The sequence below is a fragment of the Chionomys nivalis genome, chromosome 13 (genome assembly GCF_950005125.1).
Source record: "Chionomys nivalis chromosome 13, mChiNiv1.1, whole genome shotgun sequence".
Classification (NCBI taxonomy): domain Eukaryota; kingdom Metazoa; phylum Chordata; class Mammalia; order Rodentia; family Cricetidae; genus Chionomys; species Chionomys nivalis.
The window spans coordinates 56879581-56907443 of record NC_080098.1 but is presented as its reverse complement, the minus strand read 5'-3'; the positions used below and the strand labels follow the sequence as shown (position 1 = coordinate 56907443).

The 27863-nt window shown below is 43.9% G+C and overlaps 1 protein-coding gene across 4 annotated transcripts in view; it reads right to left on the bottom strand.

The window, feature by feature from the left end:
* Positions 1-142: 142 nt before the first annotated feature.
* Gcnt2 (glucosaminyl (N-acetyl) transferase 2 (I blood group)) overlaps positions 143-27863 on the bottom strand; it is a 90084-nt gene continuing 62363 nt past the window's right edge. For all 4 annotated transcript variants that reach the window (XM_057787576.1, XM_057787575.1, XM_057787577.1 and 1 more), the window contains 2 exons: positions 7724-7816; positions 143-4149 (listed from right to left, as the gene is read on the bottom strand). In XM_057787576.1, the coding sequence (XP_057643559.1) occupies positions 3959-4149; positions 7724-7816 (284 nt within the window). In that variant the 3' untranslated portion in view covers positions 143-3958. The remainder of the gene's footprint in view (positions 4150-7723; positions 7817-27863) is intronic.

Below are 27863 nucleotides of genomic sequence, written 5' to 3'. Positions count from 1 at the left end.
GAAACAAGAATGACAACTTTATTGTGCTCCAGGGAAGCTTATACAGGGATCCTTAACTGGTAGCCATGCCCCAGCTCTTGGGATTTCCAGCTGTAAAACCCACCAGAAACCACTCCCCTGCCATCAGGAACTCATGAGGGTCTCGGGCTCAGAGCAGCTGCAGGCCAGGAAAACAAATTGTTTACACTGTTCACTCCAGCAGGCAAAGGGTCTGAGGCAGGCAAAGAAAGTCAAGGGGCCAGGGGTCTGCAGCCCCCAACAGAACAGGCGACTAGAAGAGATCACATAGGACTTGGTTCAGGTATCACATTTGACAGGTGACAAATGTCAAAGGTAGATTGCTTGGTGTCATTCACTTCCTGTTGCTAGACAACCTGATGCAAATGGCTCCTGAAAAATCGCTAACTTACTTGTGGTACGCCCTGTGAGGCAGGGCTTTGTCGGATAGTCTCCAACGTAACTACTAGTTCAGTGCCTATCAGGCAGGAAGCAGTTGTCTCTGAAGGGAGCCAGAACAGATGCACAACTTTCTGCATAGGAGGTGGGGACTCCTTGAAGGAAGTAGATTGCTGGGACTGGATCTTTGGGATCTTTCTCTTGTTCCGGCTCCCTCCTGAATCAAAACAAAACAAAGCTTTCCGTTTCCCAGATACTCTGCCATGCCTTTTCTTCCACGCCAGACTGACACTTCCAAATACTGTGACCCTAAACAAATGCTCCTGCAGTTAAACTGCTTCCCTGGAGCCTTTGGTTATAGTTGACTATTGACTGAAAGCCTGATCAACACAGCAGACAATTTTAAGATGACTTATGCCTGGTAAAATGTTTGCTTGGTAAACTTGAATACTTGAGTTAGGATCCCTAGTACCCACGGTATAATCCAAAGAAGGGAAGAGGTCGTGTCCATAACTCCAATGCAAGGGAGGAGTGAAGGTAGGTGGATCCTTGGGGCCAGCCAATCCAGTCCAAAGGGCAAGCTCAAAATTCTAGGAATGACAGTGTCCATACGTACAACGCACACAATTGCACATATAAAACCAATTTCCTATTTCATCTTTATTCTCAATCACTCTCCCCTCACTCCATAAAGGGAAAGGTCACTTATTTTTTTTTAAGTGGGCAGATGATTTTATGCAGCTACACATATATAAATGTTTATTTCCTCCTCTTAAAAGCTGGGGAGACTGAGCCATTGAGGTTTTTTTAATGCATGTTCTTTAATGCATATTAATCAGTTATCAAATAAGTACACACACTATCCCTGAAGGTGGAAAACAATATATTAATTTATTTCTAAGAAAATAAAAACAGAAAACATCAAAACCAAAATGGATATCGTAGATGAGGGTACCTTCCCAGCTAGCACACTAGCTCAGATGTTACTCTCTTCCAATATTAAAGTATTTACAAGAAAGAGGTTACCAGCAATGGGCATGTAAACTTCTATTCCAGAAAACATTTCTCATTGCCCAGGAGAGATCCAGTGTAAAACATTTCTTTTCAGGTGCTATCATCTGAGTAACAAAAAAGAGACCAGTCTGAGACTTGACCTTGACCACACATATCCCTGCTTTCAACCCCTGAGTCCTCGATACAGTGCCGTTTTATTTTTCGGTAGAAGGAAAAAGAAAGGTTTACATGAACATGATTCCCTTTAAAGACAACAGAACTCAGCAGGTACAATTACAGTGCAAGTATGAAATTGTGCTAAGTGATGCCATTTACAGCAAGGGCTTTCTTCATTAGAACAAATAAATAGTTATGAATACAAGAGAGCTAGCAAAGATGGTCACATTTTAAAAATCATACTTATTTGTGTATTGGGGAGTGACTATGTGCAACAACATGTGTGTTGGGGTCATAGAGTAACTTGTGGGCGTGAACTCTCTCCCTCCATCTTGTGGGCATGAACCCTCTCCCTCCATCCTGTGGGCGTGAACTCTTTTTCCTTCATCCTGTGGGTCCCAGGAATTAAACTCAGGTTGTTAGGCTTCGTGGCAAGCACCCCCACATGCTGAGTCCTAGCCTCACATTTTTCTGAATGATGTAACCTTTTCTCCAAATTAAGAGTCCATTCTTAAGCTCTGCCTTCTCTGGAGATACTACGTATGGTTTTTATTTTATCTTCTCTCAACAGCCCTAAGGAAATGAGCTGAGAGGATCAGAAGGACACTTACGATTGTGAAGGAGCAAATAAAGAATTTATAACAAGTCACCCTAAGGCTCGTTATATCATTTGAGAGATGTGGATGCTCACGTCATCCTTGAGAGAGAGGGCTGTGACTTTTGAATAAAATGAGATAAGCAGGAGCTGGTGGGGGCCAACAGGCTTCAGTTTTTGTTTCTCCTTCCCCACATCTCTGGATTAACCTGACTGTAATTACTGATCCCTATGGTCTGATGTTATATATAGCCAGGCCAGGGCACATGCGCAGTGCAGTCTTTTTGTAAGACTCTAGAGCAGGGGTTCAGAGGCTGATATACTCCCCAGTTTTACAGCAGAGAAAATATCTGTCTGGCTTCCATCTTGGGTCAACATGTGCCCAGAAGATCACAGACGTCCGAGAGGCATTTAGTGAAGGCAGACTAAACTAATGGATGAATGAATGAATGACTGAAAAATGACACAGATGCCCACCTACATTCAAGTTCTTAAGTGTTCAGGAACTCCTGTCAGCACCAATCATTGCAAGCTACCTGGAGGCTGTCCTGGTGTGGTTAAAGCCATGTACAAGAGAACTGGGTCCCTATCTCTCACATAGAAATGGAACCCCAGAAGTGAGCTATTCACGGTCTCCAGATCCACACACTAGCACCTTTCCTGTGGGGAAGAAAGAATCCCTTCATTCCTCTGAGGCTGATTCGGGGTTCTCGGTGGGAAAGAGAACATTCTGGAATAGAACATGGAAACGCCCGGCATCCCTGAGGTCCTCTTCCTGCAGCCACAGAGCGTCTCCTGTCTTCAGGACATGTTCTATCACATGTTAATGGCTTTTGTACTATACACACAACTTCAGACACAAGTAAACTGAGAATGTCCGTGTTCACAGGTCTGTTTGTGATGCTAGAGACGGAGTTCAAGTCCACACATGTGTCCGTTAAATGCTCAGACACTGAACTACATAGTTCCTCAGCTCTTCAAGATCAGTTCCTTTTATTTGTTTTTGTTTTTCAAGACAGGGATTCTCTGTGTAGCCCTTGCTGTCCTGGAACTTTCTCCATAGACCAAGCTGGATTCAAACTCAGAGATCTGCCTGCCTCTGCCTCCGGAGTGTTGAAATTAAAGGTGTGCACCACCGTAGTCGATCCATTCCTGATTAAATGAAATCGATGAGTTACTAGAAAGCCATCTCTACGCCTATGTGTGGCTAGGCACATAGTTGCTGCGAAGATGGTTATGAACGCTTCCTCCTCCAATAAACCAAGTTTTGATTTCCTTAGATAGTACCACCCATCATTCTCCTTTCCAGCAGGATATACTAATATGAGTATCTGGCACAAAGAGCTGATGCATTTAAATTTATCATCGACCACAACAGTAGCATCAGGTGACTGCCAGATAGCAGAGCCAGGTGTGTTTGTACACACTTGTAATAGCAGCACTTGGTGGGTGCGAGGTGAGAGTTCAAGGCCATCCTGGGCTACCTGGCAAGAAGCAAGGTAGCCAGAGATATACAGTAAGAGCCTGTCTTTTAAAAAGAAGAAAAAAAGAAGACTCAGAAGAGACGTTCAAAAGAAATGACCAGACTAGCTAAAAATGACAGGACAGCTACACCCTGCCACCCTGTCAGTGTATCACAGTGTCCAGTGGATAATTTAAGCATAGTTGTGAAGCCAGGTCCTGATATTTTCCTGAAACCAGTTCTTGAAGCCTCCTGCATAGCCAAGGCGAGGGTCTCTTGGAGAGGAAGGCTCTGCTTTACGCCTTCTGTTTCCCTTCCGGCCAAGCTGCTATGGATCAAAAATACCAGCTGGGTTGTATGGCGGTCTCACTCTGATTGAGGGTTCTCTCTCGAAGCCACAGCTCCAGGCATTCCACAGTGAAAGGGTACGTGTTGACCTCAAATTTGTTAGCAAATAGGCTCTGTGAATTTATTAGCCATTTTAAGTCTCCGTTTCCATAGATGCAGATGCCATGCACATAGTGACCTGTTAGGGGAGATGGGGGGTGGGCGGAAAAACAGTTAGACATACCTGTCTTTAGAGCGGTGAACTGGAGGTAGCAGAAACCTGATCAAGTATGGTGAGATGCCAAGGAAACAAGACTGGACTGCCCTAGCCCGCTAGGAGCTTAAAGCGCTTAGGACAAATGACACAAATACGCACTTGAATAAGATGAGCATTGAAGACTACGAAAACAGGATCCTAAAGCAGTTCCTGTGTGAGCACATGAGAGTTACAGGTAAGTTCTAGAAGCGCAGGGGTCAAAGAGGCCCTTTCGGCTTGTATTGTATCTTCTCTGAGCTCTGATGGAATCTAGCTTTCATCTCTGAGTGCTACAGTAGCCTCACCAATGTAGCATGTCAATCAGCAGTGAACTCTGAGACAGAGTTTCTCTATGTAGCGCAGGCTGGTCTTCAATTAGCAACCCAATTGCCATGTCTCCTGAGTGCTGCAATTCCATGTGCCAGGCTAGCACGAAAGTTCTTAATCGTCGCCTTTCACAACTGCCCCTCCCCAAACTGTCCCCACCATACTCTGCAGCCACCACCTACACACACACACACACACACACACACACACACACACACACAGCGCAGAAACCAGAGAGGTTGTGTTACCACACAGGTGGGATAGATCTTCTCTGCTCAGAGTCTGGCATTTGAGACTCCTGACTCTGGTCACTCTTTGTTCTTCTCCAACTACTTCAGGCACATTGTCCTCCCTGCTAGCCTCAAGCACAGCAGCCTCACTCCCCCTGACTCTCCCAGGGGCTCCCCTATACCTCTATAACCCTGTTCTCTCCCAGATAACACACAGCCCATCATTGATCACCACCTCAAGGTCACTTTCTCAGTAAGACCCTCCCTACCACATTTCCCTCATTCACTCGTGTTTTGGTGTTTACCACCAATTGGTGTGTGTGCAAAAAGGAACACATGGATAGATGTGTGTATCGTATAGGTGATATACATATAAATATCATACAATTATACCCAAACCTTACACATTTATTATTTCACATATACATTCATTTTTATGTGTCATAAGTATCTTAAAATGTGTTAAGACTATAAATGACACACATGAATATTTTATGATACATGTAACATTTATCTATTTGCAATGTTTTACACATTTTTGAAAGGAAGGGAGATACTATTTCTGGTCCTTCTTTCTAGACAAGGCCTTGCTACTCTTGGGCTAGACTACATGCTCCAGAAAAGCAGGGATTTCAGACCATGTTGCCCCCTTCTGCATCCTCTGCCTCTGGAACAGTGGCTGGTAAATATTTCTATTACAGTCATAACTGCTGAGTGTAGGAATGGAGGCAGCAGGGAGGGAGGGGCGTGGATGGGTTCACCTGGGAAGCACAGGGTGACTGGTAGTGGTTGTGGAAAAACTGAAGGCAATGCCTCTGGAAACACTGTAGAGAGGGGACATTTCTGTTTGAGTCGGGATTCTGCTGGAGATGAGTTGGAAACAGGAAGGACGGAAAGTTGGATTGGTCCCCAGAGTTCCATGACAGTGTTATGAGAATCATTAAGGGTCAGAGCCAGGGTCCCCGCTGCAGTAAGTCAGGTTCAACCACCTGTCATTAGTAAGCCAAACAAAAAATGATGAGAAGCAGACAAAGGAAATGTATCAAATGTGGTTACATTGAGGAGAGGAGCCAGGAGACCCAGTGACTCGCTTCACACCCATCTTTGAGGTTTAAAGGACCAGAGGTGTGAAACAGTCCCGGTCACGGTGTGGTTCCACTCAGCACGGCAGTCAGGCAAGCTGTCAGGCCTATGTGAAACATCTACCAGGGCGACAAGTTCTCCCACTGACTGGCACCAGGTTTCAGCCTTTTCCTTCTCCAGCAGGGGATTCTTGGGGACCCCCCAATGCCTGGGGGTGCTTTGTTTCAAGAGTCTAAAGAAAGGGTGGACACTTGAGTGTCCTTCCAGAACCTCTTTGTTATGCTACTGAGTCACTGTAGTGATGGCACGCAATGCCCCAGTCCCTCTGGATTCCGCCTCTCTTTTCTCTCTACATTCTGGTTTGGAGGGCAGTATTTACACCCTTCACGGCATGAAGCTTTCCAGCGTTCATTGGCATAGCAGGTATTTAACGTTGAAAGATGAAATATGAGTCTGGGGTGGGCTTGGGCTGCTCAGGTTCTGTACAGTTAGCTTGGTTCCTAGCTGGTGAGCAAGAAGGGTACCTACAAAAATACAAGGCTGTATTTTGTGTCCACTAAGGAAGGACAGGGCATGGGAGAAAGCAGAGAGGAGAGGCTGCAGGCAAGCCTGTGCGATTGGGGCAGTAGCTTCTCTGACAGGGGAAGGCCATAATTCAAGGTAATGATGCCACCTGGGTGGCTGGTGTGGATGAGGCAGATCAGAGGAGACTGTATATATACTGGGGGGAGGCAGAGTGTGGCTGGCTTGATGAAATGGTGAGGGTGATGTATATAGACAACGGGAACTGACTGGGTTTTTTTTGTTTTGTTTTTTTTGAGGCAGGGTCTCACTATGTATCTCTGACTGTCCTGAAACTCACTATGCAGACTTGGCTGGCTTTAAACTCACAGAGATGTATTTGTCTCTGCTTCCCAAATTCTGGGATTAAAGGCGTGTACCACTACGCCCAGCTCTGACTGGGCTGTTGTGAGAGGAAAACAGGATGCAGTAAAAAGACACACGCAGACACAGGGAGACGAGGTCATTTAAAAGCCACAGGAGAAAGGCTAAGATAAAAGCCAATTCTGTGACCCGTGATCCAGTATTGAGAAAAATGAGGAAGTTTCTGCTGTATAAGTTGTCCAACCTGTGCTGCTTTGATACAGCAGCACAGGGAGGTAGATGCACTGGCTCACTAGGTGCTAGGTGGTGTCTGGAGTGCATGATGCCTGGTGGATTCCTTCTTCATACGGGTCTACAGAAATGACCATGACTAGCGGAGTGCGGGGCACATTTCTGCAACTCCAGCACTTAGGAGACAGAAGCGGAGAATCCAGATTCCAAGGTCTTCCTTGGCTACGTAGCAAGTTCTGGGTTACTCTAGGCTACCTAAGACCCTGTCTCATCCCATCCCCCACCCTGCTGCAAAAGGCAATAACTTAGGGTTCTTGTCTATTTCAGGAAGAGTCCTTTCTCCTTGGCATCATCTGCCCTGCGCCAGAGGGGTCACAAACACCAAGTCACTCCTGACCTGTGATGTGCGACAAGGTGTGAGCATGCACTGTCACAAGGACGTGACATCACCTGTCCCAGCCCCTATACTCCCAAAAGGAATGGTAAGCAAGGGGCAATGAGAAGGCAGAAATTAGCAAGGACAAAGTTCACTTTAACTTGAAAGTACTGTCTCTCCTTGGCTGCTCTGAGATTGAGAATGTCTGAGAAATGGAAACTTATCGTCAGGAGACAACGATAGTGACGCGGCGTCAGGCGTCTCTAACAACCCCCATCAGTCTGTGTACTCCAGCCTTCTCTGTGCAAGAACCCCCTCTATTATGTTTACAGTCATCCTCATGCCTACAGCAACAGGCAACAGAGCTCAGAACGGGAGACCTTACCATGGCAGCCTCCGTGCATAGCTTCCATATCATTCCACTTGATAGCTCTGAGGTTGCCCGTCCAGGAGGCATTTGGCATGGCACCAGGAACTCCTGAAATGGTGATAAACGAGCAATAAGAACCAGGAGCTCAATCTCAGTTCAGTCTCCACAGCTCTTCTTTGTCCTTCAGGCTGTTGGGTACCGCACGACAGCCGGTCCCCTGGGGTTCTACACACCAGACAACAACAGCACTCTCTTCCCAAATGTGACAACCAATGTCTGCAAGCATTGCCTCATGTCCTATGGGGAAACAACACTGCCCCATTCAAGCAACACAGTGGCAAGCTATCTCAACAGACTCCATTCATCTCAATACGCTCTGGATAAGTCATGAAAGGGCCCCCTTAGCCATACAGGGCAGTTATACCCTCAAATAATACAGAACTCATGACTGGAAATGGTGGAGGGTTTTAGAATCCAGACCTCCAAAGCATTTGAGAGTGTATGGAATCAACACAGGCATGAAAGACATGCTTTGCAAGAGTTGTGGCATTTTCACCACGACGAATACAATTTATAATTTAATTTATACAGAATGTTATTCAGAGGTAAAGATGCTGTGCAAATATCTGTGCCCCAAATGCAAGAGTCCTCTCTTAGGAAATTCTAAGATGATGAAGGATAATGTCCCTTCTATACACACACACACACACACACACACACACACACACACACTCTTCCACATTCTAAACACTGGAACCTGTGGATATGTTATATTACATGGCAAAGAGGAATGGGACTGCTCTTCAGCTGGGCTTCCATAGGTTATCCTGAATTATTTGGATGGGTGCAATTTCATCACGGGTAGGCAGTAACGCTACCAGTTTTAGGGCAAAGGCCCTAGCCCTGGGAGGCGTGGTTACACTAGACTCAGCCTTTCACTCCAGGGGACCAATCAAAGATAAGATCAGTGGCCAAAGGCAGGGAATAAGGATTTCATGCATATTGGGAAGTACAAAATAACCCCGTGTCCATCTTCATCTTTGGGGTACAGACATGAGAGCTTTGAGTTTAAATAGAAGGACAAATATTTAGAGGGCGGGATGGAGGCAAGAGGCAGGCAGATTAAACTAGTCTTCACAAGGCCTGATCTGGCTGATCCTAATCTCCCTTTTGGTTATGCAAGGTAGCTAGTAGCTGGAAGAAATCCTGAGTGCTTGCCGGGCCAAGGCAGTTCCCAGATGATTGCCTCTGCTTAGGTGTGACCTCACCACGGGATAAGCAGATCTCTGAGGCTCTGCTGTTCCTAGAACTCAGCACAAGTGTAGGTTCAGGACAATCACTAGAGACTTCCAGCCACTTTGGGTGGAGCATTGGAGTGGGGCCCTAGAGCAGGAATCTGACAGGGAGGTGCCTGCTCTTCTTATCTTTATGCCTTTTGATCCTCAGGGAGATGAAATAGTTTTAGTAGCCTCGGATTTTAGACAGACACTCCTTAGGTGCAGAAAAAAAAAAAAGCCACCCTTTTACTCACTCTTAGTTTCTCCAGGATGAGGATTCAGAGCTTCTCGGGATCCGGTTTATAGTAACAGTGGACGGGGAAGGCTGAAGACGTGGTCAGCCAGGGTGGTTTGAAGGTAGGGGAAGAACTCTGCCCCCCCTCCCCCCCGTGAGGACTTAAGGTGCAAAGGCAAGGAAATGAAGGGTGCTCAGAAGCAGATGGGGCCACGGTCCAGTCAGTGTTACTGCCAAGCTCAGAACAGCAAGACAATCTCTGTGCTGCTTAAACTCTCGATTTTGTGGTAATCTTCCTGGGCTTTTTAGGGGAAAGGCTTGGGTTCTGGTGCTCCCACAAGCTAGGACTGTCTACCTGTCCTTGGCATGATTGGACAAAAGCAATAGTGAAAAGCAGAGAAAGGTTTATTCAATGTGGCCACACTGGGAAGAGCAGATCATAAGGTCCCGACCCAACCCGGAAGCCAGTCTTTACCCTGAAGCCAGTCTTTAGTGTCCTGACGTGAGGTTTAGGCTTAAGTAGAGAGCAAGGATTGTGTATAATTCAGCAGCCTTGGGTATGGTGTGGTCTCACCTATCACTGACTTTCTCTCTGTTCTGTAAGGTGGTCAGAACTTTGGGAAATCCCTTCCTGGGAGGTGAGGTCCCCCTCGGTGGCACCAGGTCCTCAGCTTTTCCTGTCTCCTGTGGAGGATTTCCTGGGGGCAGATTTTATCGCTCTGGGATTCCTCTACTTTGAAGTCTGATGGCTGAAAGGAGGGCCCTGTGTATCTCTGGATTACTTTTCCCTGCCAGGACAGCTAGAATGTGACTTATTATAGTCTCAAAAGGAAAACTGACCGAAGAAGACGGCATTTTTCAATAAGGGGGTGGGGATGGAAGGAAGGTCTAAGACCCAAACTTTGAAAGAAATTGAATAGAATTAAGCATTTAAAACTAAGCTATCTATTAAAAAAGTAATAAAAATGTACATTTCATAAGAAAACAGCGCTGTTCTGCCGACCTGTTGACACATGATTATTATGAACCAAGTCTCCCAACTAAAATGAAATGGTGTCACAACCTTTCCTGTAAATAGGGTGGATCTTTAACCCTTGGGGTTCTCTACCCCAAGATTTTTTTTCTTTTTTCTTTTTGGTTTTGTCTCCGAAACTTGAAAGCATTCAACAGAAACACCACAGTGGTACCACTTCCTTCTGCTTTGTGCTTAAACACCTTAAAGGTTATTATAGTACCTACTTATCCAAAAGGAAGCTTCCTTATTTTGCTCTTGATACATACTCTTAAATAACCTAGATTAAAAGTAAAAGAATGTATATTAAAACTTGCCTGGGGAGTGTAGAAAGCCAGGAGGGAATTCAATTTATTTTACTCTCTCAAGGTAATCCGTGTGTGATGTTTATGAGCCTATTTAGATTAAATAAACACACCAGACAATGACATAAAACACCTTCCTGACAATACAGCCCTTAATCTTTAAGCACGTACACTTCTGAGAAGGCATTTTTCTCTTTCACGCTCATCAATATTGATTGCACAAACTGAGAAACACATCCCATTATCCCCGCGATAGGATCAGCACATTTACAAGAACGCCCTACCTTTTGAATAGACACATTAATGCACTCATTAATCTCTAGCAAATGAAATTGCAAACTCCCATACTTTCTGTCTGATGGCAGGCCTCAAACATGACCGCTTAAATATTATCTGTGGTTCATATTTGTGCATAAAATGACATTTATTAACCGAAGAGGGAGCAACTCCACTTTGTTCCCCCTACACACAGAGACATTTCCCATACACTCCTGGGGCATAGAGAAGTCTGGAAGAAATGGGTGTAGTTCCTGGCATAAAGCGAGCTGTTCCAATGTGGTTCTTGGACTGAAACATTGGCATTACCTGGAAACTCACTAGAAATGCAGAATCTTGGGCTCCACCCAGACTTCCTGGAAGAGGACCAGCACCTCCCTAGAATAGCAGAATCCTCTGCAAGGCTAAGTGTAAGAAAAGATGAGGGACAGGGACATCGTGAAGAGGCCACAATGGCACCTTCCCTTCCCCTCCTTCTCTGAGATCCTTCATCTCATTTTAAGCTTAATCCAGTTCTTTCTATCCTATCCCACTCAAATCTGCCCAACTAGTCAAAAGTTGCTATTCTTATATCCTTTCTTCAGTTTAACTGTGTCTTTGGGACATATGTATTTGTTTTTCATTTATTTTTATTTTATGCATATGTGTGTTTTGCTTGCATGTATATCTCCATGTATATATGTGTCTGGTATCTTAGGAGCCAGAAGAGAGCACTGGATCCCCCGAAACTGGAGTTACTGGAGTTGTGAGCTGCCACGTGGGTCCTAGGAACCAAACCCAGGTCCTCTTCTTAGTATTACATGGCATTTTTTAAAGTCTGAGAGTTTCTGTGCCAGGGAAGTGAGTAAATGAAGCCAGTGGCTTTTTAGTTTAGACTGTATGCAAACCCCAGAGAGGGAAATGACATCATCTACCCCTGTCTCTCTCACACATTCATACAATACAAACAGAAGTTTCATAAAACAGCACTCGGGCTTCTTACACGCGTGACATTTGTTTATACTGCTATCTAGCTTCCTTTAGGAAATTCCGGTCAAAAAGTGGGGGTTGGAGGCTTAGCCCAGGTGGTAGAATGCTCACCTAGCATACACACAGCCCCGGGTTTGATCCTCAGCACCGAATAAGCTGAGTGTGGTGGCAAATGCCTGGATGCTGGTAATCCCACCACTCAGGAGGCAGTGGCAGGAGGAACCAGAAGTTCAAGATTATCCTCTACCACATAGTGAGTTGGGGGCTGACCTGGGATATATGAGATGCTGTAAAACACACACACACACACACACACATATCTTCTCAATACTATGATGGGAAATAAATGCTATATGCAGGCTTCAATTCTATTGTTGCTGCTTCTATAATTGTCATTATTGTGCTTATTGGTCAGGGATCTGGGAGGATCTTCACAGGGCTTCTAGGTAAGAGTTTATCTTTGACTCACATGAAACCTAACAAAGGTTCATTTTTCTCATTATTTCCAGGGTAAGGCAAAAAGAAGATTGTCAATGTTATCAGAGAAAACATTTTCACCAAAAAATCCAATTCTCTCATTTGCTCTTCACAGGCGTCTGTAAATAGAACATTCGAGATACGGTTTGCAGAGTGACCTGGAATGTTTTTCTTGGGTCTCAGCCTTTACCGGTCAATAACTGTGTTTGTTAAATGAATGAATAAGATTCTTTGAAATACGAGCTCGATTTATATGAACCTCATTTCTCCTCATCATCTTCCCAGAGCGTCCTCCTCATGTGGGGAGACTCGTGCGTGATAACGAGTTCCAGCAATTGCTTGATTCAAGCTCAGAATGTCCCCTGACACTTGTTAGACACACAAGGAATTTAAATATCAAATATGGAAAGAGATGTCTCATAGTTTAAAGATGGTGCTAGACATGAGACAGCTGTAGAAGGAGCTTGACTAACAAGGTGGAAAAGCTACCTTAACTGCACCCTGCTTTTATCCATTCAAACCAATTCTGTAGCGTGAACTCGAATTGGTCTTACTAATAAAAACCCAGAGGCAGATATTAGGGGGTGAAAGCTGAAAGGTCAGAGAAGCAGAGCAGCCAGTCACTAGTTGTTACCTCTAGAAAAAATCCTCAGACAGAAGTGGGTATCCTGTCTCTACAAGTCCTCAGACTGAATGCCTGGAGCTCCTGTCTCGCTTTATATTCTTCTCTCTACCTGGCCATATCCCTTCCAGTCTCCACCTCACTAGTGTTGGTATTAAAGGCATGTGACTCCCAAGTACTGGTATTAAAAGCTTGAGCCACCACAGCCTGGCTGTTTCTCTTTGAGGCTGGATCAATCTTGAGTAGCCAAGGGTGCCCTTGGACTCATAGAGATCCATCTGCCTCTGCCTCTGCCTCCTGGGTGTTGAGATTAAAGGTGTGTGCCACCACTGCCTGACCTCTAAGGCCAGCTAGTGTGGCTAGCTCTGCACTGTGATCTTCAGGCAAACTTTGTTTACAGTACAAACGAAATATCAAAATAAGATAAGAAAAATATTTTTTGTAAGATATAGCTCTCTATCTGAGGCTGTTGACTATGACATTATACTGACTGACACGGAATTCTGAAGTCAGGATTTAAGTCTGTCTGCTACAATTAGTTGTTTGACTTTAAACAACCAATTATTCTCTTGAAGACGAAGTGTAACAAATCCTGGCCAAATTTGGTCAGCACAGCCATTTCTAGCTATCCTTGGGGCACTGGATCAAGGATCCCCTCCCCCTGCTTCTTTGGATACCAAAATCTGAAGATGTTCAAGTCCCTCATAGAAAATGGTGTAGGATCTGTCCATATGATATCCTGCCCGGCATGAAAGAGGATGGTCTATTTTTGTCGTTGTTATTGTTTCATTTTTGTTTGTTTATTTTTCCACACAGGATCTGTCTGTGTAGTCCTGGCTGTCCTGGAACTCTCTGTGTTGACCAGACTATCCTCCAACTCACAGGGATCCACCTGCCTCTGCCTCCCAAATGCTGGGATTAGAGGCGTGTACCACCATGGCCGGCCTAAGGAGGACCTAAGGAGGATTTTCTAAAGACACTGCTGGCAGAACCTGGTGCCAGCCAGAGGGAGAACTTGGCACCCAGAAACAGGTTCCAGCAACGGCACACCACCTTGTAGGAGGACTCGGAGCAGAGACAATGATGGACCAAACCACACCTTGTCCAGGGTCTGCTTAGCTTTGTGAGCCTCGGGCTCTCTACTTCAACCTAACCCTCATACCAACAGGGGAAGAAGGGGTTAGGGTGAGCCTCTTTGTCCTTCAGAATGTGGCCAGCATGGACTAAATCTCCTTTCGCTGCTGTTCACAGCTATTTAACTGGCTGACGGAGAGTGGTCAGCTGAGTCAGGCCTAAGGGGTCAGAGCTCAGGCTCTGGGAGCTCCAGCAACTTCCGAGATGTAAAATACTAGCAGAATGTAATGCTGTGTCCACAGTTCTCATCCTGTGCTGTCGAGGGAATGAGCATCTGTCCATGCTCCATAGATATCTGATTGTTTTGTTCTTCTAGTCTGTAGTTGGTTGGCTTTGCAGATGTGGAAGCAATGAGGGTAGAGAGGCAACCAGTAAGAAATACAATGCATGTATGGTGTTTAGTAATTGATACTTCATGGAAGTTTGAAAACATAATCCTTCCATTAGAATCTCGGGAGCCACGCGTGTTTCTTTTCCACTGCTGTGATGAAATACAAAGACTAAAAACTACTTCACAGAGAAAAAGATCATTTTGGCTGCAACCACACTCAGGAAGCAGAGAGGGAACAGCAAGTTGGACAGGCTATAAAACCTCCAAGCCCACCCCAAAGATGCACTTCCTCTATCAAGTCTCCAACCCCTAAGGGTTCCACAGTCTTCAAACTGCGACACCAGCTGGGGACCAAGTGTTTCATCACATCTGACTATCAAACCACAACAACTTACATATGATTCTCTATGGTGGGATGTCTGGTATATTGCAGGAAATTTAGCAGCAGCCCTGGCCACGACCCAGTAACAATCCTCTAATCCCAGTGTGCCAATTAAACATCTCTACACATACTGCCAGATGTCCCCTGAGGCCCAAGATCACCCTTCATTATATAAGATGGAAAAACAACAAACAAAGCAGCCCATACACCCAGACTAGCAACTTGTATAAAAGAGATGGCTCAGCGGTTAAGAACCCTGGCTGCTCTTCCAGAGGACTCAGGTTCAATTCCCAGCGCGCCCACAAGACAGCTCACAATTCACAATTGTCTCTAACTCCAGTTCCAGGGGATCTGGCACCCCTCACACAGACATACACGCAGTCAAAACACAAATAAAATAAAAATAAATAAATCTTTAAAAGAATGTGAGTCAGGTTGGCAGGGGTGGCCCACGCCTTTAATCCTGGCACTCAGGAGGCAGAGGAAAGCAGATCTAGAGGCCAGCCTGGTCTACAGAGTGGGTTTCAGGACAGCCAGGGCTACACAGAGAAACCCTGTCTTGAAAATAAACAAAAGCAAAAAAAAAATGTCAAGGAAATAGTTTATTTTGAAAAATATTTGTGATGTTAAGACTTAATAACAAAGTTTATTGATATATATATATATATAAAACATTGATTTAGTAATTGGGCCTGTGACTATTTTAATAATTCAACAAAAGAAAAATATAGAAAAACATCACTGCTGATTATCTTTAATGGTAAACAGGTTGAATGCTAATAGCAGGGGGCTGTGCTGTCAAGGCACCTCAACCCTGTCCTGATTATAAACATCATCAGTTAGCATCTGATTAGGGCCTACTTTGTTTACTGTGGGTGCGTATTCTACAGCTGTTCTGTCCCTAAACAGTCACCGAGCATCCACAGTGGAATGATTTTTCATTTATCTGATCACTGATAAGGAATGAACTCTTCTCTGACTGTAAACGGGGAAGGGCAAAACAGAGAAAGGAAAAACCTCCACAAGAGTTTCAGAACCTAAGCCACTTTATAAACGTACGGATACATCCCACCTTGTTGCCAATCTGTATAAACTGGAACCAGAAAACAGAAGGAAGTGAGTCAGGAGTGTGGAAAGGATCGCTTGGGATGGGGTGAGAGTTTGCTGTGTTTCTATACATGCTAAACAGCCACTGAACTGCAGCTCAGCCCAACTTGTTGATTTTACTTCAAGATTAAAAATTTATCTTAAAATAAAACGTATCTAAATTCTTTCTTACATACTTCCTATGGAAAAGTTTCTGCACCCCATAAGCCTCTCTGCCGATGCAACAATCCAAATCAGACCAAACTAAATTGAATTAGAAAAAGCCCAGGTTTAATGGATAAAATGCTCCCGGGATGATTTTCCAGCCATCAGAGAGGAGATGGGAAAGGAAGACTGGAAAACCACGTGTCTGTTTTCTGGGGGGCAGTTTAAGTACCCCCTGGGAATGGCCTTGAGCATCTCAGGTGGAGGGGTCGTCATTTGGCAGGCTTTCTGAGATGCAACAGGGTTTGGAGAGAGATGGGGGAGGGGCTTGGGGTGGAGCTTCCACCACATTTCAGATCCTTTGGGTGTGCAGATGCCAGGGCCTGGGCTTCCAGTAAAACACCTATATCCTAGAGTAGATGCTGGTGGTACACAGACGCAGAAAGAAAGACAAGCAGACAGCCCCCCCCACACACACACACATACACACTCTCTTTTACCAGCAGTGGGAAGTGAATTCAGTGCTAAACTAGTCAAATGCCTTAGTGCTGAATGTGGTGTGTGTGTATGTGTGTGTGTAAGAGAGAGAGAGTGTGTATGTAAGTGTGTGTGTGTGTGTGTGTGTGTGAAGGCAACCTTAGGCATCATCCACCTTGTTTTTTGAGACAGGGTTTCAAGGCTCTGTCTCAAAAACCAACAAAATGACGAAATAGAGGCTAGCCTGGTCTACAAGAACGAGTTACAGGACAGCCAGGGCTGTTACACAGAGAAACCCTGTCTCAAAACAACAACAACAAAACAACAACAACAAAAAATCCCACAAGTTGCTGATCTTGGCTCTCCCTTCAGCCTACCAAAAGAATCAGAATGGGGTGGTTAAGGCTAAGGGAGGATGTCTGCTAAAGAACCAAGTGGGGAAGGGATGAGTTCATGCTGGGGAAAGACCACCCAGAGCTCTGGCAGTACTCAGAAGAACAACACACAGAATCTCAAAAGCGTTCTTCCAGGGGAAGGTTTTAGTTTGTTTTCTAGCAAACCCTTCCCTGACCTTTCACAACAGCAGCAGGTGATGAGACTGAAGAAGGGTGAAGCAGACCAGCCGGGAGGTCCCGTTTTTACAGTGTTTACAATTTTACTGCATTTTTGTTATTTTTAATTATGTGCACGGGGTGGGTTGTGCATGGGTGGGGGAGGCCAGAGGGATCTGACGTGCTCCTAGCTACCTATCTTTTATTTATCTGCAGCTAGCTTCTACACACAGGTGTTTCATCCCTCTGGCAGTGTTAGAAACATCCGAGGAACTCTGAAAAACAGAACAACCCCAGCACCTCCCCACTGGTGGGTGTTGGTGTTGCGCAAGAATGTGATCCCAGCACCAGAGAGGGTGAGGCAGGAGGATTGTCAGTTCCCAGGCCTGCCTGGACTAAACACACTCAGAGACCCTGTCACAAACAAAGCCTAAACTTCCTTTTGGGGATCTGGACTAGGACCAACCACTGTTATTTCTAATTATTTATTTGTGTGCATGTGTGCCTGTGGCAGCCAGAGGACATCCTTACATGCCACCACTCCTATAGGCCTGGAGTTCACCTGTTATGCTAATCTGCCTGGCCTGTGACACCACTCTGGTCACTGCTACTCCAGGACTGAGAGTACAAGCAGGCCTCACCTCAGAGTGATCGATCAGTTGATTATTTATCTGTTTACCTATCTAGAAAAGACTTATGTGGCCTGGGTTGTCTTGGAACTCATCATGTCAAACTCACAGTAGCTAAGTGTTTTGCCTACTGAGCCCTCCCCTCCCAGCTCCCCCTTTCTTTTCTAAAGGCCAAAATGGAACTCACTTGGATGTTTTCTCCTGAGGTACTGAGAAATCAACTCAGATCTTACACATGCTAGTAAGTGTCCCTAGCGACACTTCCTGGGTTGGTGTTTTTGTTTGTTTGTTTGAAAGGGGATATACTTAGGGTCTAACTTTGTACCCTAGGCTGATCCAAGCCTCACTGTGTAGGCCACTCTGACCTCAAAATGTGAAGGACCCTCTGCTCCAGCCTCCAGATTGCTGGGATTACGGGCGCTTGCCACCACATCCTGCCTGTGCTTTACAGACCTCTTTCCCTGAGTGCCCAGGACAGGCACACCCTGCAGTATTGTCTATGACCTTTCCGCAGCCCTAAGTACAGAGCCTCAGTGAGGAGAGAGTTTATTTATTTATTTATTTATTTATTTTTAATTTAACCTTGGAAATTTTTATTTTCAAGTTTCAGGAATTTAAAAAGTAAAGTTTGAAGAAGCAGTTGCTGATTTTTCAGTTTACCCAAATTAGCTACTCCTAGCTTTACATTGCTTTAGGAATCTTCTCTTCCCCTCTCAAGGGGTTACTCTACGGTTTGAGAAAAGAAACGGCAATAAGGGTTGAGTTAAATAATGCATAAAAGTATAAACAGATCAAAGTGAAAATACACATATACTACAAAGCCTAATACCTACAAACAAGACATTGATAAATGCAACCCACCAGATAAACAAACTAAAAGACAAAAGCCACATGATCATCTCATTAGATGCAGAAAAGGCCCTTGACAAAAATCTCTCACCCCTTCATAATAAAAGTCCTGGAGAGAGTAGATATCCAAGGAACATACCTATACATAATAAAGGCAGTTTATAGTAGCCAACGTCAACTTAAATGGAGAGAAACTCAGAGCAATTCTGCTAAAGTCAGCAATAAGACAAGGTTGCCCTCTCTCTCCAATCTATTCAATACAGTACTTGAAGTCTTAGCTAGAACATCAAGACAACTAACTGGAGGAGAACAAGGGATACAAATTGTAAAAGAAGTAAAAGTATCTTTATTTGCAGATGATATGAGAGTATACACAAGTGACCCTAAAAATTCCACCATGAAACTCCTATAGCTGGTAAACATTTTCAGCAAAGTAGCTGGATACAAAATTAAATCACAAGTCAATAGCCTTCCTATATACAGATGACAAACTGAGAAAAAAGTCAGGGAAACATCACCTTTCACAATAGCCTCAAATAATATAACTCCAAACAAGCAAGTGAAAGAAATATGATGAAAACTTCAAGACATTGAAGAAAGAAATTGAAAAAGATATCAGAAAATAGATCTCTTGTGCTCATGGATCAGTAGGGTTAACATAGTAAAAATGGCCATCCTACCAAAAGCAATCTACAGATCCAATGCAATTCCTATCAAAATTCCAACATAATTTGTCACAGATCTAGAAAGGACAATTCTCAGCTTCATATGGAAAAACAAAAAAAAATCCCAGGATAGCTAAAATAATCCAGAATAATAAAAAAAACTACCAAAGGTATCACTATCACCAATTTCAAGTTGTAATATAAAACTATAGTAATAAAAACAACATGGTATTGGCACAAAAACATATACATTCATCAGTGGAATCAAATTGAAGACCCAGATATAAATTCAAAGACTCATGGACTCCTGATTTTTGGTAAAGAAACTAGAAATAGACACAGGAAAAAAGTCAGCATCTTCAATGAACGGTGCTGGTCAAACTGGATGGCTTCACGAAAAAGAACCCAAATAAATCCATTCTTATCACCCTGCACAAAACTCAGATCCAAGTAGACCAAAGACCTCAACATAAAACCAGATCCACTGAGCCTGAAGGAAGAGAAAGTGGGGAACAGCCATGAATACATTGGCACAAGACACAATTTCCTGAACAGAACACTGATAGCCCAGGCACTAAGGTCAACAATTCACAAGTGGGAATTCGTGAAACTGAGAAACTTCTGCACAGCAAAGGACACCATCATTCAGACAAAGCATCAGCCTACAGAATGGAAAAAGATTTTGACTAACTACACATCTGATAGAGGGCTTACATCCAAAATATATAAAGAACTCAAGACACTAAATACCAAGAAAACAAATCTAATCTTAAAATGAGTTACAGATCTAAACAGAGAATTCTCAAAAGAGAAAAGTCAGATGTCTGAGAGACGCTTAACCATCAGGACATCTTTAACCATCAGGACATCTTTAACCATCAGGACATCTTTAAACATTAGGACATCTTTAACCATCAGGACATCTTTAACCATCAGGACATCTTTAACCATCAGGACATCTTTAACCATCAGGAAAGTGCAAATCAAAACTACTTTGAGATTTCACCTTACGCCTGCTAGAATAGGTAAGATCAATAAAACAAGTGACATGTGGAATAAGAGGAACACTCAAACACGGATGGTGGGAGTGCAAATTCATACAGCCACTATGGAAATCAGAGTGGCGATTCCTCAGGAAGCTGGGAATCAGATCTACTTCAAGATCCAGCTATACCACTTGTGGGCGTATAACCAAAGGATGCTTCATCCTGCCACAGAGACACTTGCTCAGACATTTGTTCATTGCTTCTCTATTTATAATAGCCAGATATTGGAAACAACTTAGATGTCCCACAACAGAAGAATGGATAAAGAAAATGTACACTTACACAGTGGAGTATTACTCAGCCATTAAAAAATGACGTCATGAAAGGTACAGGCAAATGAATGATGAATTAAATAAAATCATCCTGAGTGAGGTATCCCAGACCCAGAAAAACAAATATGGTATGTGTTCACTTATATGTGGATATTAGGTATTAAGTCAAACTATATTCTGCAGACCCACAGAGGGTGGGTATAGAGTAAGGAACTAAAAAGACCATATAGGTCTCGTTAGGAAAGGGAGATAGAATAGATAGATATGGATGGATGGGGGGCTGGAATAGGAGGATCAAATGTGGAGAGGGAAAGGAGAGGGAGATACAAGGGGGAATATTAGGGAGAGATCTAAAATTAAGGGCATTTGAGAGGCAGTATGGATACCTAATACAGTAGAAACTTCCTAAAATATATCCATATATGACAGAGTAGATACACGAGAGAATGCTATTTCATAAAGTATGTATTTTGCACAAATAAATACCCCTATGTCACTTTAAGATCAGAACGTAAGTTATATATGTATATGTATATATATATATATATATATATATATATATATATATATATATATATATGTTGTGATCTGATATATTGGGTGTTGAACCCAGGGCCTTATATTTGCTTAGCACATTGCTTATCACTGATCTACACTCCCAACCCAAACTACACGGCTATTAACTAGCTAACTAGTCTACACTGAACACAGGTGGCAAATAACCTTTCTAAAGCCACCTTTAGTGGACAGGGTTGAGGCAAGGTGTCTCTATTTTGAATCCAAGTCTGGCCTGAAACTTACTATGTAGACAAAATGACCTTGAACTCACAGAGATCCACCTGCCTCTACCTCCCAAGTGCTGGGATTAAAAGCTCGTGCCACCACACCCAGCAGGCAAGTTGTCTTTAAGATTAGAAATGCATGTTGGGTTTTTTAGGAGGTTGTTTCTATTTTTTAGACACAGGGTTTCCTCTGTGTAGGCCTGGCTGTCCTAGAACTCACTCTGTAGACAAGGTTGGCCTGCCTCTGCCACTGCCTCTGCCTCCCAAATGCTGGGATTAAAGGCGTGAAAGGCGTGCGTCACCACTGCCCAGCTGTCTTGGGTTTCTTTAACTCAGAGTTCAGGCATCTCTGATTGCTGGGCTTGTGAGCAAAACCAAAACAAAACAAAACAAAACAAAACAAAATTCCTATTTCCTAAGAACATAAATCTGACCAGGTTCTGGAAACCTGGGAGACTCTGCTAGCTAAGATTTTCCTGCAGCCTCTGTCTTTAGAAACAGCTCGAATGTTTATATACAGCTGGGGTTGGGTGTTTTCAGTTCATGTGGTACTGACTAGGTTTTATGTGACTTTCAATTACAAGTGCAGTGTTGATTTACCTCCTGCAGCAGAGTCCTGCTTTCCTAAAGTCATCAGAACGGCCCGGCCTGGCTGGTGCGGTTTGTTTTACTACCCCGGGTAAAGCCTTTCCTGACTCGTTAGCGGATTGTCATTTTTACTCTATTCGCAGTGCCTTCTTCACCTTCAAAAGAAGGCAACAGGCTACCCGGGGTTGGGCTGCAACTCAAGAACTCAGCTACAACCTGTAACCAGCACTCCTCCCCATCCATGCCAAACAGTCCAATAAAAACTCGCACACACAGGGTGGTTGTCTAATTTTAGTCCTGATTGGCAGGCCAACCCTGGTCAAACGTTGCTGAAGGTCAGCGGTGAGCTCCATTTATTGTTGCACAAACTGGGGTATATATAGGTTGTTAGTTCTGGGAACCGAGCCGCTGTCTATAACGAGCCTCGCCTTTCCTGCAGAACAGCAGTCCGGGTCTATTTGGAGTGTTCTGTCAGCTAACTGAAGAGAAGAACCGTGAGGGAAAGGTCTTGCCCTGGGCCTTGGATACACGGGTGCCCTTGCTTATGCCCAGTCCTCAGGAAGATGCAGCAATGAAGAAACCTAGGCCTCTATTTTCCTCATTTAGTCTGAACATTTGGATGAAAAGCAACGGTTTCAATTAGAAGTTATATAGCAGGGGGCCTGGAGAGGTGGCTCCGCAGTTGAGAGCACTGGGTTCAGTTCCTAGCACCCACAGGGGAGCTTAGAGTCACCTGTAACTCCATCCTGGGGGATGCCATGCCTTCTAACCTCTGAGGACACAACACAAATGTGGGATAGAAGGGTACAAACATACTTCACATAAAATAAAAATAAGTAAAATTTTAAAAGAACTTATACAGCAACACAAGATGAGACATCTAATGTATGGAGTCAGAACAGTCATTTCAGTGGGAAGAGATTCAAAGGGAACCCTCAACGGTGCCAGAAGTACTGAGAATATGCTTTCTCACATGGGCTAAACAGGTAAGAAGCAGTGAAACTTCAGTGAGCTGAGGCTGTTATAGCTCAGTTGATAGAGTCTGTGCTTAGCATGCATAAGGCACTGGGTTCAAACCCCAGCACTGCATTAAACTGGGTGTGGCAGCACACACACATGACCCTCGTCCAGGGATAACTGCATCTCAGCCCTTCTCAGCAGCCTCAAACAGTGCTCTGTTCCATTCTGATGTGTACAGTTTGCATATGTAATACTGTACCAGAGCCCAGACCTTGGCACAACTGACTCCATGATGGAAGTACCATGCAGGTCATAAAACTCAGCATATAGATGGTAGTATCACCTGCCAAGATGAAACAAAGACCTAATCCGTCAACATCCATAGCTCTGGGGGAGTCTCTAAATGTCTAGCCTTGCTTCCTGGCTTCTGCAGTTCTGCTTCCGGCTGACTGTTCTTTTTAACTGAGGTGTGTCGTTGTGGAATAATCTTTTTGTACACTGTGAAGATGAGTCACTCTGGTTTAATAAAAAGCTGACTGGGCAAAGACTAGGCAAGATTTCCAGGCAAAGAGGATGCTGGGAAGAAGAAGGCAGAGATGCCGGGGCCGCAGAGCAAGCAGGATGGGCACTACGGAGATGAGGTAATAAAGTCATGAGGAAGAAGTATGTTAAAAAAAAATTGGTTAATTTAAGCTATAAGAGGTAGTTAGAAACAAGCCTAAGCTAAGGCTGAGCTTTCATAATTAATATGAGTCTCCTCGTCATTTTTAGTGAGTTCTCCCCCCCCACACACACACAAAATCCGTCTACAGTGTGTCAACCCAAAACATATCTTTTTGTGCTTAAAAAAATTCATCCTGAGAAAGGCTCAGAGCTACGCTGGGATCGCAGATGCCCAGGGTAGCCACTGGCTAGTCAGCCAGTGTTTCTACTAACTCGATCCCATGTCTATGCAGTCTTCTTTGGAGAACACCCCACAATAATACTTCTAGTGCTGAAGGATCAGGAATCCAATATTTACATAAGTCTACAAAATAACTGTGAGCCTTCGTAGAAACACCAGTCATCTGGTCCTTGCCTTTGCTTGCTTCCCCACTGCTTAGGGCCTTGAAAGCACTTACGTCACACTCGGACATACGAGGACTTAAACCTGTGTACACAGAGAAATGTATATGCACACATATCCACACAAGTCAAAGACGTGCTGGGTGTGAGTTGTAGCTCAAGTGATAGCAAGCAGGGGCTATGGTTCACTTGCTGGCACTGCAAACTAAGACAAAGAAAAGAAGAGGAAGGGAGGGAAGAGGGAGGGAGGCAGGGAGGAAGGAACGAAGGAAAGAGGGTCTGTAAAAAAAATTACAAGCCACTGTTCCAATCCTGACAGTCTTTGGGGTCTCTTACAGCTACCTGGCAATCCCCATCACTCTATAAACATCTGTTAAAAGAAATATGATCCAGGCATGGTGGTACATGCCTTTAATCCCAGCACTTGGGAGGAAGAGGCAAGTGGATCCCTAAGATAGAGACCAGCCTGGTCTACAGAGCAAGTTCCAGGATGGGCAAGGCCACACAGAGAATCCTTATCTCAAAAAAAAAAAAAAAAAAAAAAAAGAAAGAAAAGAAAGGAAAAGAAAGAAGAAAAAATAACAGATAAAAGGCAAGACAAGACAAGAAAGAAAATATAAACACATGAACACATCCACCCAGCGCTTTGTCTCCAGACCTATCTTAGATAGGCTTTATGGGGATGAAGTTGAATTCAAACAATTCCTACTTTTTAACAAACACCATCTGAACTTCTTTTTCTTCCACTTCAAACCCCCGGGTGGCCCCGACATCCTCCTGTTCTACCCTCCGAGAGCTGAGGTTGCACACAGAGGTTGCACCATACCTTGCTCCAAACCTCTCATGCTGTATTTGCATCAGTTGTGTGATTTGTCCAGGGTCAGACAAACCATGAAGCAATGAGGAGAGGACTCCAAAGGTCTTTCCTACTCCAGACTCTCTATACCCCGCCGCAAGGGCAGAGAACCTCAGGGAAAGCACTGAATCTTGATACAGGGCCTCAAACGTTAGCGTGACGGAGCCCTTCCCATAAGCACTCTATACAGGTTTTTGCTGGTCCAGCCACATCCTGCCCATTGTGGGTATTCAGACTCCTCAAAACTAACATGAATGTTAACTGTAGCTTCTTGCGGGGAAAATTGTCAAGCCTTACTGTAAATATATAAGCACATTACAGGATAGTGGATACTGATAAACCCATCATCTGCCAGGCTCATGAATTATCCTCATGTTACAATTTATAAAAAAACGTAACATGTATGACAAACCTGTGAGTTGCTATGATTGTCAGAAATGAGCAGCTTTCTCTTTTCCCATGAGTATTCTACATGGACCTCTTGTAAATCCAATCACAACAATTGGTTGAAAAGTGAAAATACCAACTTAAATATTTAGGGAATAGATCAGACTGTATTTCTTTCTTTCTTTTTTTTTTTGGTTTTTCGAGACAGGGTTTCTCTGTGGCTTTGGAGCCTGTCCTGGAACTAGCTCTTGTAGACCAGGCTGGTCTCGAACTCACAGAGATCCCCCTGCCTCTGCCTCCCAAGTGCTGGGATTAAAGGCGTGCGCCACCACCGCCCGGCCAGACTGCATTCCTTTGTCTTCTTTATTAAAAGTTGAATCTGCCAGCACACCTCTTTATGAATTAGGGGAGTCAGAATTCTGCTTGAGATTCCCAGTCTCTTGGCCTCTGCCTTCTTATTGTGATATTGGGGAAGAGAGGGAAGACTAAGGACAGTGTGCTGTTTAGGGGTGTCTTTTTTCTTTATATTGAATATTCTACTTCTAATAAAAATAGAACTGATAATCTAAGAGTCACACAGTGGGTCAAGGCTTTGGTTTTATTTTTCAATATATGTAAACATATATATGCATACATATCCTATATACATATAAATGTATACCTAATACAGATATATGCATATGCATTTGTACATACACATATAAACACATGCATACATAATACCTACACATAAATATATAGATATAAACATATATATATACATTTTACACACAAACACACCCCATCTCAGTTTTTCACTTAATGAGATTTAGTATCACCTAAGAGACAGACCCACGGGGCTGAGATCCTTAAATACAAAAAAGAGAAAGTGAGATCATATTGAATGAGGTAACCCAGACCCAAAAAGACAAATGATGCTGAATGTTCCCCCTCAATGGAAGCTCTTACTTCAAATCTTCAGGTGTGAATACATAGCCTGTGGTAACTATAGAAACCAGAAAAAAACAAAACAAACGAAACAAAACCCGAGACCATTGCCAGGACAGGGGAGCTGGGGAGAAAAAGTCAGGGAGAAAGCAGGGTACAAGCAATCTGATCAAGGAAATAGGAAAGAGGGGCTCTTTAGGGAGGGGAAGGGGTGTAAATACAGAAGATAGGAGAGTAAAAAGCGATAATAGCAAATACACGCAAGCTGGTAGGAGATAGGAAAAGGGATGCTCTTTAGGGAACCAAGAAGAAGATGAATACAGGAGGGAGGTGAAATAACAATAAGAATGTCTGAAAAAGGCACAAGGAATCATATTACTATTTACAACAGACAAACAAACCAAAAGTGCTCCCTTCAGAGTCAAATGCCATCTAACAAAACCTCCAACACCATACATGAGAAGCCTCTTTTGAGTTGTTGGTCAGGGCTGCCCAAGAGACTCCCAAAACATACAACCTATTGCCTTTGCCTTGGTTCCCCCCCAGAGGTGGAAGATAAGTTCCTATTGCTGAAGACACCAGGACTCAAAGGCGACTGAGCTGGAACTGACCTGAATGCCTCCTCCCTGAGGACCAGAAGGCACCATGCAAGCTTCCAAAGGAGGAAGGCAAGCAAAAGTCCTCCCTCTATGATGCCTATGAACCATATCAACGACCAGCATGGCATGATAACCTTAAGAGTGCAGAGTGATGCATATAACATTGTGGGAGCCAACAGTTCTCTCATTAGACTTAAGACCCATTCAACAAGAAGGATATCATACTTAGTATTGGAAGGCTAGCCAACTACTCGATGCTACTTAAGTCATAGCTATTGGAGGAGAATCTATAACTACTTATCTATTGAACCAGAATAACCCCTGACAACAATCCATAGACGTTTGTCCTTATACCCACAGAGAATTGTCGTCTTCATGCCTCATCAAGGAAACTTCTCTTTGCAACAGACAGAAAAACTACAGGGGGAAAAAACACAGAAAACCACAGCTAATCAAAATGCAGAGTTGGGAGCCCAGTTCCAACTTACATATCTACAAAACACTTCAAAGACTCATGGAACACTGTGAAAGAAGGACCAGAAAGAGTGTAAGAGCCAGGGGACCAGGGAGATTGCTATGAAATTGTGTCTCCTTTACCCGCGAAGTCGCACCAGCATGACTGCCCAAACAAGGACGACATTAATGGACACGCCAAACTGGACGGGAAAAAGCCCACGAGGCCTTAACCATACCAAGGAATTACAGGCAATTGGTTTAAAGCTGGGAGCAGATGTGGTCCTTTTCAGGAAAGAATACACCGATTGATTGCCCAGCGTCAAAGGTCAGCCCTGAAAACATACATGCAAGTAACATTATATAGCCTGAACAGGTTATATTTAAGAATATATGTGCATGTGCACACACATGTGCACACACATACACACACGCACGCACAAATGTGCCCACAATAACAACTAGTGAAAAGAGATCATGAATTTGAAGGAGAGTGTGGAGGGTTATATGAAAGTGTTTAGTGAAAAGAAAGGAGTAACGTAATTATACTAACATTTCAAAAATTGAAATAAATAAATAGAAAGTGAGTTGAATACAAGCATCCGTTTGCTCTCTTCTCTGACTGTGGATGCAGTGTGACCCCACAGGCTCCTTCTACAACAGTGGCTTTCCGCCACTGTCCCCCGCAACCCCAACTGTGAGCCCATGTGATCCATGTCAAGGGCTCTGGGAAGCCTCTGTGACCTGGCTGTGTGAATTTCCTCTTCCAAGCAATTGT